Below are 12,723 nucleotides of genomic sequence, written 5' to 3' on the forward strand. Positions count from 1 at the left end.
AAAGAGTGTGTTGACTTCCAGGTGGGGGATCCAGTTCTCATTCCGTTTTCAGCCCTTGCGGATGTTTACTACAGCTTTTAAGCACCACGACCAATAAATCCTCGCCCTGCTGGGTTGTTACACTGCAAGTTTATTTTCCTTGGTACTCCCCAGGGAATCGGTCACCCTTAGAGTTTGTTTTTCCTTCCAATTTAGAGACAGACGGATGGACTGAGGGAAAACTTGAAACTCCTTGACCCGATGCTCCGAGTTCAGCTACAGGAGCTAAAAGCCAGCCATGCTTCATAGAGCTTGGTGTTTCTGCAGAAGTCTGGGTCGAGCTAGAGAGGACTTTTTGTCATTATTACCTTCAATCACGACAGGAATAGTTAGGAATCTGGTAACGGGATCATAAATTTCCTGGCTCTCTGAAGTTTCAAGGCATCACTGTCCTGCTCTGCTATGCTTTAAAAAGACTTGTCCTGTGTAACGAAGTTTCAGCAATTAGCTCCACGTTCAGGATGGACAAGCTGGCCTGGTTAAGATCACTCAACCCCAGCTTGCGTTTGCCTAGTGGGAAGGTAAAGAGAGTTTTAAAAGCCCCAGTTCTGGCTTGATTTGTTTGCTTTGCTTCACTCGGGTGCCTGTTGCCTTCTGCTCACAGAGGTGAGAGCGGGTCAGGGAGCCAGGATCCAGTGGCTTTTGTCACCAGATGATTAAAGCTTTGCTGCAGATTTGCCTCCTCTCACAGCCAAGCCATTTCACCCCGTGCCTTCCTGAGGCGCGCTGGAGAGCTGTGGCTCCCCTGGGCTCGGGGAGACACTGGATCTGCGCGAACAGCCTCAGAAAGGGACGGGATTTCCCTGACACGCCGTGTCTCGGCTTTGCCATCCTGGCTCAGCGCCACGCGCATGAGATGCGTGCAGAGATGGGTGCGAAGCCCCATGGTGGCAGCACCCCCTGTGTCACCACGCTGCCATGTCCTGCCTTGCGTGGAAAGGACACGGCGGGTGAATCTGCCAGCCGGGGATGGTTTGGCGGAGCGAGGGCAGCGCTTGTCGGAGTGGCCAGCAGAGATGCTGCCAGCTGGAGACTGGTTTGAGTAACTGTGTTATACTGGTATTGTCTGGAATAGGAATATGGTGAAGGAGCAGGGCTGCTTTCGGCTTGGGGAGGTCAGCTTTTCAGGGCTAGGAGTATGCTGAGAGCACGCTTAGCTGAAGCCTCCAACGCTTTCTACAAGCGCAGTGATCCTTCCTTTGAGCCAGTGATAATTTCGTATAAAAAGTAGAAGGGAAAACGCCGTAGAGAAACTACCCAAGTGAACCTTGTCCTCCGTGAACCTCTCTGTCTAGGAAGGCCCTCCTGTCTCCTCCCTGTCATTCTCCTTTACGCCGTTTCACAAATGCCGTGGTATTTTAAATCTCAAACTCTCTCCGCTTCATTAAGCAGCACACGCTCCTTGTTCTTGTCTTTTAATGCTTTTTAGGGTTTTCTCCAGGACTTTTTGACATTTCTCTAGGATGAAGACTGTTCCTTTAGTCATCTTCGGCTAAAGACGCCTTCAAGAAGAAAGTTGAAATGACCTGGGGAAAATTCCAAACAGCACGGAAGAGGAAAACAAGTATCCCAGCCCTTAGCATGAGGGAGATGCCTCACTTATAGTAGATCCATATTATGTCTTCTATATACTTCTGTGAAGCACATATACACTGGTGTGTGTACATATATTGATACACACACGCAGATATACTCCATCTGTATACACTTATTTGTGTAATAACATTATAAACGGCACGTGCATTCTGCGAGTGCATACATATAATCAATATTATACATATATATATATACTCAAAGTTTGAATAAATACTATATATTCCGTACTTTGAAGGAGAGATATTCTTGTGGTTTTTATTAAATGTAAGGCTCTGCAACCATAAAATAAAGCCAACTCTTCGCAAATCAGGATGGCCCACATCAGTGTTTCTTTGTCCATGGGATAATGTGATTTCCCTTTCTGTGAGCGGCATTTTCACCCATGATTTGGAAAATGATGCTTTAAACAAGAGTCCAGCTTCTCAGAGGGGGGATCCAGACAATTCCTAATTTTGCCCTAAAGGGAACTGGGAGGCTTAGACAAAATGACTACTTAATTGGATTGCGAAAATATGCAGCCTTGGGAAGAATGGTACGTTCTGGTATAAATAGAATTTACTCTGTGTTTTGCACCCAGAAATTGTTAAGCACAGCCTTCCCATCAATGAAATCAGAATAAATCCTAGCAAGAAGTACTTCAACCCATTTTTTTCCCATTGGCAGCGCCCAGGCAGGATGGGATCTCATTAACCTGACCCAGAACCGCTGCTCTCTTAAGTCTTTCCTCCTGAATCCACATGGAGATGCTCATCAGTCAGCAGGGACTTGTTCCTCTCCTCATGCTTATTCGGAGGGCATCACACAAAGCCCCTGCAACCTGAAGGAGAGCATCACTTTGGGAAGAGACAGGATTGTAAAGACCCTCCTGCTCACCAGGAGAGATGTCTTTCCTTCCCCTAACTCTCCTCGTGGGAAAGCTTCAGCTCTTGGTGCCTGGGAAAAGGCAAACCGTTGTGCTGTGTGGTTTTGCCTTTACCATTAAATGGAGGAAATGCCCTTTTTTAGCTCTCATCAGTCTTAGATTGACACGGCCACATTTCATCCGCTTTTCACCATCGCTCACTAAATGGCTGTGCTGAACTCTCTGCCAAAGGCTGGGTTTGCACTGCTCATCCTTTAGAGATGCCTTGGGGAAAAACAAGACAAAAAAGCAGCATCGGCAATGCAAACCTGGCAATCCTTATATTTGGGAACTTCTGAGCTTGTAATCACGTGGAATTGGAAAAATAGCTCTACCTCAGAGCCTGGAGGCTGCTGGAGAAGCAGGGCTGTTGTTCTGCTGGATAATTTTGCTGCAGGATGTAGCCAAGCTCACTGCGCGGTATGGCAGCGCCCGAAAACCCTTCTCCCTCCCGGTGCCGGAGCAGAGCGCTGGGCAGGGCACAGCCTGCAGCGCCTGGTGCTTTGCATCTTCTGAATGGTGCCAAAGGCTGAGGAACTGATGGGAGCATTCGGCCTGGGGGTGTTTTGTGGAAATGAGGTGAAAAAAAAATCATCAGTGAAATAAATGTCCTGCTGAGGCACATCTTTGCATTGGTGTGATTGGCATATGAGAAGGGGAGGGAGAGGGGAAGGAAGAGGCTTGGGGGAAACACGGTCCTGCGTGCCCCAGCGCTGCGCGGGGCTCCAGGGCAGGGTTTGTGCAGAACCAGCTTTAGAAACCCCAGATATTTACATCACAAGAAAATTGGCTTTGGTTTGCAAATCTTTGTCTCTCAGCCCAGGGCAGAGTGGGGCCGGGCAGCTTTCTGGGGACCTGGGGATGAAATGGCCATGACCCCCCGCAGGGGGGCATGATTTGGGGGCATTGACTGGAGCAAAAGGCATCCTGGTGGTCTTTGAATCAGGCCTTGGTGACACTGGGCAGCAGCAGGGACACCTTCCCAGCTAAACCCCCGTGCGCCCCTGAGGCCAGGTAAGTGCCTGCCTACCAAAACAAGCCAGCCACAGCTGAGCAGAGATCTCAGGCTGCTCAGGTATTTAGGGTTGTTAATGAAGATGCCCCGGTTCTCCTCTCAGTCCCCAGCATAGAATCCCAAACCTCCCTCCTAAAGCAAGCTCCCACACACCCTGCAAGCCAGTGCAGGTACCTAGCACGCTTTTGAGATGGATGTCTCCAACTCCATCCCTTCTGGTTCCTTCCTCCCTGGGGGATTAATCACTCTGAAAGGTCCTCACTACCCTCAGGGCGAGGGCAGAAAAGTGGAATTTGGGAATGCATTGCTGAAGTCACTGCATGAGCATCAGATTGCAACCGGAGTGTAAAAGTAGCCTCTCTGCTTGCTGAACAGAGCAGAGGAAACCCTTGGAAACTCCTACAGCTCCCTGAAGAAGTTCTAAGCTGTTAAACCAGGACCTGGTCTGGTCCGATTTTTCTCAGCCTCATCTAGCATGTTCTTTGGTGCAGTGACCACAGGGAAAGACTGCTGGGGAATTTCTTATCATGCAGACTGAAAAAGCACACGCAACCCACTGTCTTTCTCTCTCTGTTTCAGTCCCAGCCATGCCATCCCTCTTTATTAAAGTCATTAACAGCACCGCCGTCCAGGCTACGTGGGAGCCCTCCATCAAACTGGGCCAGCATGAAGGCTTCAAGCTGTATTACCGCAAAGTCCACCTCTCCCAGTACACAGGTCCGGTGTTACTGCCCAGCAACGTAACAGCGTACAACATTACCCACCTGGGTGAGTACGGTGACAGCTTGATCCGTGTCCCCTCCTGACCCTGGGAGAGTCTGTCGTGATGGGAGAGCTCAGATGTGTTGCACAGCCGTTAAACGGGGGATGCTGCAGCTCTCCTCCAGGTTTTTGGGGTGCTTTCCCAGTAGCAGGTACTTGTTTGCAGCATCTTGTGTGTATTTGGTAAGATGTGCGTTTCCTAAATAAGCATCACGCGGGGAGATAATGCTAGTGATTAAACCTCAAATGTCCTTCTTGTCTCTCCATTGAAACAGATGCGTCGATGGTGTACGAAGTCAAGCTCCTTGCCTATAACCAGCATGGGGATGGAAATTCAACCGTCCGCTTTGTGTCCTTGAGGGAAACTGTGGAGAGGACAGGTGAGTCAGTCTCGGCGGCGGTTTGTGAAAAGCGCTTTGCAGGAAGGCGGCAAGGTCTCACCCAGACGCATCCCCCAGACACTGGGGGCTCTACCCCCCGTCTCACTTTCAGCCACGCATTTATTTTCAGCATCACAAATAATGATGAAGCAAAACTCTGAGGGGCTGGGACCTCCTGGTGCTGCTAGAGGTGGCTTTCCTGCCGTGTCACTTGCACCATCCTTGTTTGGCCCTCATTAGTGTTGGCAAGCCGATACCTCTTTGCAGCACAGATCAACCTCATGACCTTTTCACTGGGGGAGGGGGGAGACAAACCAAATGTTCCTGTAATTGTCAGTTTTGTCCCCTAAGCTCGAGCCAGAGGTGAGGCCGTGAACATGAAGAAAACCTCCATGCATAAGCTAAGAGTTGCCATCCTCGAGTGAGATGTGGTGCACTGAGCATCTCTGCTCTCCTGGAGCTCTCCTGGATGTTTTAACCTTCAGTGGTGCCGGGAAGGGAGGACACGTGGCTTTGGAAAGAGGGGCTGCAGAGCACAAGCACTGCATTACATGGCAGAAAAGGGGAAGTCTCTGGAGGGAATCTCTAACTGATCACACCTTTCATATTCATCTATGTGTAAAAAACATCCTGCTGCTCTTGAAAGCCTTTTAAGCCTTCCAGTGGGAACATCTTCAAGAGACAGTTATTACTCCTCTGTCTGTGTTGGAGTAAATACTAGTCTTGTTGGCATCTGTCTACTTGGTGACTTTCATCAGGTATCAGCCTGCTCTCGTGTGGTGACCACCTCTCACCTCCTTCCTTGGACACAGGGTTTTATAAAAATTAACATCAGAACCTTTTTTGTTTATTAAATGTGTCTAATAACAGCAGCCCAGGTAATGGGGCTGACTCTCCACGGACCTTCCAGTCCTATGCTTGCTGTGACTGCCCTCCTACAGTACTGGGAGCAGGGGAGCTGCTTTGGCAGGCAGTGACCCCCCTCCCTGGACTCCCCCCCTGCTCTCTTCTTCCCCGTACACAGCTCCCAATGCTGCCCAGGCTCCAGCTTTTGATCCGGGCTCCCCAAAAGCTAGAGGAGCAATATGCAAACAGCACCACTGACCCCTCTCCCCTTTTCTTCTGGCAGTGCTGAATCCCCCTTGCGACTGCATGAAGGACGAGCAGAACAATAAAACCTCCGCGACCGGCATCATCATTGGGATCCACATTGGCGTCACGTGCATCATCTTCTGCGTCCTCTTCCTCATGTTTGGGTACAGAGGAAGGTAGGGGTTGCTCGTGCGGCTGCTCACAAGGGGCGATGGTCCCTGATGCCATGTAGGTGTCCCTGCAGGGGTCTCGCACCCCCAGTGTGATGACGGGCTGTTTCCTGTGCACGTCTCAGGATGTGCATCCTGCAGCGTGTGATTGCGCAGCCCGGCTCCCGTGAATGCTGGGTGCTGTTTGCAGCGTGGCTCCTGCCTCCCTCCCAGGCACCCAGACCCAGCGGGCTCCTCCAAATACACCCCATCAGCTCCTGTCCCCATCAAGGGACCTGGGACTTCCCAGGAGCATCACTATTTCTGCTCTGGCAAGCCCTGATGCTCCCCGTAAACCAAAAGCCCTTTCGTGGTGAGAGGAAGAGATGTGACTTTATAAGAGGGATTTAAGGACCGAAGGAACATAGCACAGGGATAAGGCAGGCTCAGGCCTGGGGGAAGGGAGCGGGGAAGGCACTGGCTTTGCTCAGCCTCGGGCTCCATCTCTTTATTTTTTCAGGCTGCTGATGTGCAAAAATGTGCAGGAGCAGCTGTCAACCCCGCAGATCCCCAGGAGCCAGCGGAGTGCCACGGGCCTCGTCCTGAACGGGGCCGCTCGCAGGGACAGGGATGACCGGGACTTGAATGGAAAGCAGCTGGATATGAATGAGCTGGAGAGGTTATTCCCAGCATCCCCGTCCCAGGAGCAGCAGGATAAGGGAGTAACGGTAAGTCCAGCAGGATGGGAGCATGCCTGGGAAATGCAGATGCAGTTGCATGTCTAAGAGCATCACTGACCTGCCACCATCATTGCATTGTCCCCTTCTCTCTCTCCAGTTGGCTCACAGCCCACCGGCTGCCCACGACGACACCCAGATAACCACACTCCCTCTGGATGAGTTCAGCATCATCGAGGAGCAGCCAGACCCTCTCCCGAAAAGACCCCATGGCGGCAGCCCCACAGCTCCGGCTCCCGACCACGGTCCCGCCAATGAAGGATAAAACTGCCAAGACTCGAACCCTCTTGTAGGAGATACCAGAAACCAAACCCGCGACTGGTGATGTCTTTACAACGAGTCGTCAATCTCAGGTCAATTGAAGATTTCTACAGTCTGATTGTTATTTTTTTGTTTTGCTTTATTTTTATATATATATATAAATATATATATATGCATACAGCCTTTTGGAAACTCTGTGAAGTTTATCCTTCTGACCTCTCTCAGGCCTCTCGGTGTGTTTCTTCCGATGACGGCTTTATCAAGACTGGTCACAATGGATTTTCCCCACAGCTGCTAAGTAAAAGACTCCTTGGCAGAGTCTGGCAAAGTCTCCCATCTCTGACAGACTGGGGATATGGGGGAGCCTTCTTCTCATGGCATCCCAGACTTTTTCCTGATCAGCAGCTTTAGGACTACTTTTTGGATCTATTTTTTATTTCCAGAAGACTGGATTCGGAGAAATACTTCTAACTTGACTCCAAAAATTGAGGCCCGGAAGGCCGTCTCTCCATGGATTTGATGATTTTGTACACTTTCGCTATTTCTCAGGATACTTTTTTTGCTGATTGACTCAAAATAATATGAAAAAAAAGAAAAAAAAAAAAAAGAGTGTGTGTGTCAAAGGATGCCTGCCTGAGGGCTACTGAAAGACTTGGACAGACAACCCGAGTGAACTCAGAACCTACCTCAACCGGAATGAATGTCTTCTGGGAAGCAGAAATACCTGCGTCTTCCTTCGTGTTCAAAAAAACAAGTAGCGTAGCACTTGGTCAGTACAAGTTTGGTCCTACCTCAGCAGTCACGTTCTGTACCTGCCGCCTTGGTGGTTTTGTTGTCGTCGTTCCCATGTAAAGCACTTCCAAACCTTGAAAGCAATGTTCTACCTCAAGCGTGATAGAAACTTGTGTGTGTGTGTGTGTGTGTGTGTATCCTCTCCTCTCCGCCAATTCCTGCCTCTCCCACCCAGCCCCGCACGGAGCAAGATGCTTCACTAGTGTTATGAGCTTTACTTTTAGGCACCTAGTGGGGTTCCAGTGTGATTTTTTGCGTGGCAGAGATTCGTGTCATGGGTTTTTTACTTTAAAGACTGTTGGAGCCATCACAGGCACGTGGCTCCATGCCCTGTGGCTCGCTGGCACCATTGCTCTTGCAGGGCCAAATTCGGTGCTGGTGGTGGCTGCCTTGGTCCATCCCAGCTGTATTCAGGATATGGCTCCCCAAGGCTGATTCCCTGCAGGATGATTTACGGCATGGCTGCCACGAGCAGCGTAACGCACCCCTGGGCAGTGGGAACCTGATTGTCACCATCTTGTCCCTTCAAAGCCCATCCTGCCATCGAAACCCCGATACAGCACTTCCCAAACCCCTTGAGATGCTACTGTGCTGCTTCCAGCTCCTCCAGCCTATTTCCAGCTAGCAGGGGCTCATCCCCGGGTGGGCAGGCATGGCCAAAGGGCTCGCTTCCCTGGGAGGGACGAGGTGAGGAGGGCTCCCAGGCGGCGATGCAGAGCGAGGCCCCACACCGGAGGACGCTGGGGGCTGCCAGCAGCCACCCTTTCCCCATGCCCGGGGTGGGCAGAGCAGCTCCCAACACCAAAGAGAGGTTTTGTGCGTGACCCTCCCCCCCTTCCAGGGACCGACCGCCAACGTGCCACCATCGGTTTTGGGTTGTCCTGGCATGGTGCAGCCTCGTGAGTTGGTGCGTGACCAGTGTTGTCCGTGGGGGGACAGGGACATCAGCCAGACGGTGCCAGAGGGCAGCCCTTTGCCTGCCGTGTGCGTTGGATAAAACTGGGTGAATGTGAAGGTTTGAACTCTTTGTATCGGTGGTGGTGAATCAAACGTCACCATATTTGCAAGGAAAAGTGAAAGGAATCAGGAAAGGAAATGAGTTTAAGTTTTAAAAAAATAATAACTGTATTTTTTTAAATGGTACCAGTGGGAGAGTCCCTTGTGTCAGAAACATCCCCCATCACCTTTCCATTTGGCAATGGGATGCTACCGGTAATCGTGTAAATGATACCGTACACAGGACAATGAGGCAAATGTCTGTCCCCCTGTGCTGCGTCCGGGTGCTGAGCTGGGTTAGCTGTGAGCAGGACTCTGTCCTTCCAGATCAAAGCATCCCGCTTGGCCCAAGCAGATGTAACGGCATTGACCTCGAGAGCAAGAAGCTCTCGAGGCTCAGTGTTCGTAGCCCTCTCCCTTTAAAATTCCTCCTCCTGTAGACATCTTGCTGGACAGAAAAAATGTGAAGGGTTAAACTTATGTATTGAACCCCCACATAGCCTCTCCTCACCCCACCAAAGAGGTTAAATGTGCCGTCAGACCGATTCCTGCTCACACCTACCATTGGGAGATGCTCTCTCCCGCGTGATGCTGGACCTGGAGCCAGCCTGGGAAGGGACCACAGGGGGACAGCGCTGCTGGCACCATGCGAGAGCAGTAGCACAGCCCAGCCCATTGTGGGAGCTGGAGGATGCTGGGGCTTGGAAAGGGCGGGAGGGAGGAGGAGATGCCAAACGGTTGAGTTATAACCTCATATCAAAGAAATCCCAATCTCCTCCTGCCATCCCGCTTCCGCTCCAGCCCAGCTTTTCTTTTTATTGCTTTTAATTTTTTTGTGTGTGTGTAACGCTGACGTTCACATTGAATAAGTACTGTTGCCAAAGTGAACACAGAATTTAGACTAGCTTTCAGCTCAGACTTCCTGGAGCTGTGAACATGCTATTAATTTAATATCATATTATTGTGATATTGTAATAGTAACAAGTATTTGTCACTACTTCCTTTTATTAAAGGGAAATGCTGTGCCATTTGACTAGTTGAAATACAATAGTATGTCAAGAATAGAGCTTTTTCTTTTTTTTTGAATAATTATGCAGAAATGTAATGGCTTAAACCAATGCAGATTATGTGTTGGTTTGAGACGGTTGAAGATGGATGTGAATCTTTAAAGACTATTTTTTAGATGTTTAGCTTTTCCTCTTTTTTGGGGTTTCTTTTCTGCTCTTGTCAATCCGTACCGTTGGGACCTAACATAGATGGTTGCGGCAGGTCAGGCCCCAGAGGTCTGAGGCTGAAGTCCGGAGATCCAGCAGGAGGACATGGTCTTCCCTGAATTATCCAAGCCTCCCGAGTCCACAAAGCCGGGCAAAAAACTGCCTCTCAATGGCACGTTCTGGCTTTGCGCTGTGGAGTACCTCTAGCCAGTTAGCTGGAGAAGGAACACATAACAGCCCCTCTGGTTGTTCATCGATGCCTGAGCTGGGCTGCAGGCACAGCTGTGCCGACCAAAAACTTTGGAAAACATTACCTGGAATGTGTCAGGGCTTTAATCTGTAAAATAAGAAGGAAAAAAAAGAACAAAAAAAGAGCTTGTGTTTGATTTCAGCGTGGGGCACAGCTTCAAGTCTGTCCTTGATTCATCCAAACTGCTGTCCTGTGTTGAAGGGAAACCGCTCCAGTTTTATTCTGGGCTTGGGGCGCAGTTATACTTGGGTAGACACGGTGTACTTGTGTAGACACGGTGTACTTGGGTAGACATGGTGTACTTGTGTAGACACGGTGTACTTGGGTAGACATGGTGTACTTGGGTAGGCAAGTAGGACTGCAGGTCCCCATGTGCACCCCCCAGGTGGTTTGGATGCAGTTTTACAGGTGTCAAAAACGCTCCTCCCAGCTCTTCCGTGAGCACGTACCCATTTTCATGGAATCAGAGACTTCTTCAAAGCACTCACCTTCAGGCTTGGGCCCAGCTGTTGGTTGAACAGGAGCATTTCTGCTCTGGGAGCGTGTCCCCACACCACCGGCAGCGTCCCAGGAGGGATGAGCCCTCCTGAGCCTTGGGGCAAAGCTCCGCTGCATCCATGCTGCAAACCCATCGACTGCCAAAACCACCACCACCCGGGGCCAGAAACGGAACGGATGTGCAGGCCTGGGGCTGTGCCATAGCAGAGGAGTCTGGGGAATCGTTTTACGTACCCCGACCAGAGGGCTGAACCAGCCGGACCGTCCCAGGGGTCGGTCTTGGTGCCTTGCACCCATCCTCGCCCACCTGCCCGGGATCAGCTAATGGCAGGTGTTCCCTTCACCCCGATAATTCATTTAGACACCTCAAACATTTAAGCAACAGCTTGCCAGAATTCTTCTTTCTTTTCTTTTACCCCCCCTTTTCTTGCTGGGAGAAATCAGAGAATTTTATCTGGAGATAAAACCGCTGGATAAGGGGCAGGTGTTGGATCCGGTGCAAGCCACTGGCAACCACCCGTGTTTGGGGTAGGAGTCTCATCCTCTAGTATTTTTCCAAGGAAATAATTCCACTAATTCAACTTGCTGCCTTTTTTGGGCAGATCCAAAAAAAAAACCCAACAAAACAAACCTCTTGCTTTTCTGGCTGTGGTGAGATGAAATTACAGTATCCGAAAGATCATTTTCTTTCTTTTTTTTCTTTTTTTTTTTTTTTTCCTGTAACCCATAATGGGCACAACCTATTCTTGGAGCTCTCAAGCTTACCAGAGATGGCTGCTACCTCAGGGATAGTATCCACATTGTCTTTAGTTGAACAGGGAATAGTTTTATGCTGTGACAGGGTATTTTCACGCTGTTGGATTCAGGTATTTATTTGTCTACCGTATCTTGCTTCTTCCTTGTTTTGTAAAGATGCTGAAATATTCAAGTGCTGGACCAGTTTGGGAATTTGAAAGCTTCCACCCAAAATTATCCCAAGGGACTGTACATTTTAAGTTGGCAATAAAAGAGGAGAGAAGCTACGAAGCATTGTTGCTTCTGGCTGGTGAAGGGAAGGTTTTTGCTGCCCGTGGGGGTGTTTCTCCAGGATAACCATCCCACGGCATTTCGGGGGGAAACCGGTGCAGTGTCTGAGCCCTCTCTGAGCTGACCGACAGCACTTAAGTCTGAGAAGATTGGTTTAAAAAAAAAGGAAATTAAAAGCTTATGAAAATAAATGGCAGCGGCACAGGGGGAGCTACTTACTTGCTTCATCTGTGCAAACAGTGTTTGGAAATTCATCCCTCCCCACGCTGCGCCCGGGAAGGCAGAGTAAAGATCCTATCTGGCAACTTGATGCCTGCTCATTTATTTCCCTCACCCGACAAATTAAAAAAAGGGAAAGGAAAGGAAAGGAAAGATGCTTGGGCTGGAGCCGCGGGCAGGGAGATGTTCATGTGTGAAGCACCAGCATCCCCGGCCGAAAGCGCTGCTGGCGTGGGGCCAACGGCACCAAAACGCACCGTAACGCTGGAAATCAGTGAAATGGCTCTGGGTTTCCTCCAAGAGCGGAGTCTGAGCTTCAGCATCGGGTAACAAGAAGGGACGGGGCCGGTGCAAAGCCCAGCGAGTCGGGGAAAAGCCTGATTTCACGGGGCTTTGGATCAGGGTCTTACTTACAAAGCAAAGAGGGATTTTACTTTGATCGTATTTCCATCATTTAAACTTGCAATATCTTTACATTTGTAGTAAAGTAATAATGAAGACGATGCTAAACCTTTGTCCCAGTCCTCTTTGAGAATCAACCGTTAAGAGTAATACTAAAAACCCAAATTGCAAAGCACTTTTCTACTGTTTATTTTCTACCTTTCTTACTTTGAACTGTCTTGATCTTTGAAATCCCACTGATCCTACGATTGTTAGCTCTGTATAAAAAAAAGAAAAATAATAAAACCCAGTTTTTTTGTAGTTTGCTCTGTTTAGATTTTAGCCTGTGGCTACTTGTACAAGAAAAATAAAGCAAGAATAAATGAGCTCGAGCGGATCAGAATGAGTGGTGCTT

General features: G+C 49.6%; 2 protein-coding genes across 2 annotated transcripts in view; both read left to right on the forward strand.

Annotated features, from left to right (window-relative positions):
• Nucleotides 1-6,975, forward strand: part of IGDCC3 (immunoglobulin superfamily, DCC subclass, member 3) — a 94,867-nt gene extending 87,892 nt beyond the window's left edge. The window contains exons 10-14 of the mRNA XM_009887405.1: nucleotides 4,131-4,319; nucleotides 4,589-4,693; nucleotides 5,823-5,961; nucleotides 6,455-6,662; nucleotides 6,772-6,975. Of these exons, the coding sequence (XP_009885707.1) occupies nucleotides 4,131-4,319; nucleotides 4,589-4,693; nucleotides 5,823-5,961; nucleotides 6,455-6,662; nucleotides 6,772-6,936 (806 nt within the window). The 3' untranslated portion in view covers nucleotides 6,937-6,975. The remainder of the gene's footprint in view (nucleotides 1-4,130; nucleotides 4,320-4,588; nucleotides 4,694-5,822; nucleotides 5,962-6,454; nucleotides 6,663-6,771) is intronic.
• A 1,401-nt stretch (nucleotides 6,976-8,376) lies between these two features.
• PARP16 (poly (ADP-ribose) polymerase family, member 16) overlaps nucleotides 8,377-12,723 on the forward strand; it is a 41,152-nt gene continuing 36,805 nt past the window's right edge. The window contains exon 1 of the mRNA XM_009887416.1: nucleotides 8,377-8,411. Within this exon, the coding sequence (XP_009885718.1) occupies nucleotides 8,377-8,411 (35 nt within the window). The remainder of the gene's footprint in view (nucleotides 8,412-12,723) is intronic.

The sequence above is a fragment of the Charadrius vociferus genome, unplaced genomic scaffold (assembly GCF_000708025.1).
Source record: "Charadrius vociferus isolate BGI_N301 unplaced genomic scaffold, ASM70802v2 scaffold190, whole genome shotgun sequence".
In the NCBI taxonomy this organism is placed as follows: Eukaryota; Metazoa; Chordata; class Aves; order Charadriiformes; family Charadriidae; genus Charadrius; species Charadrius vociferus.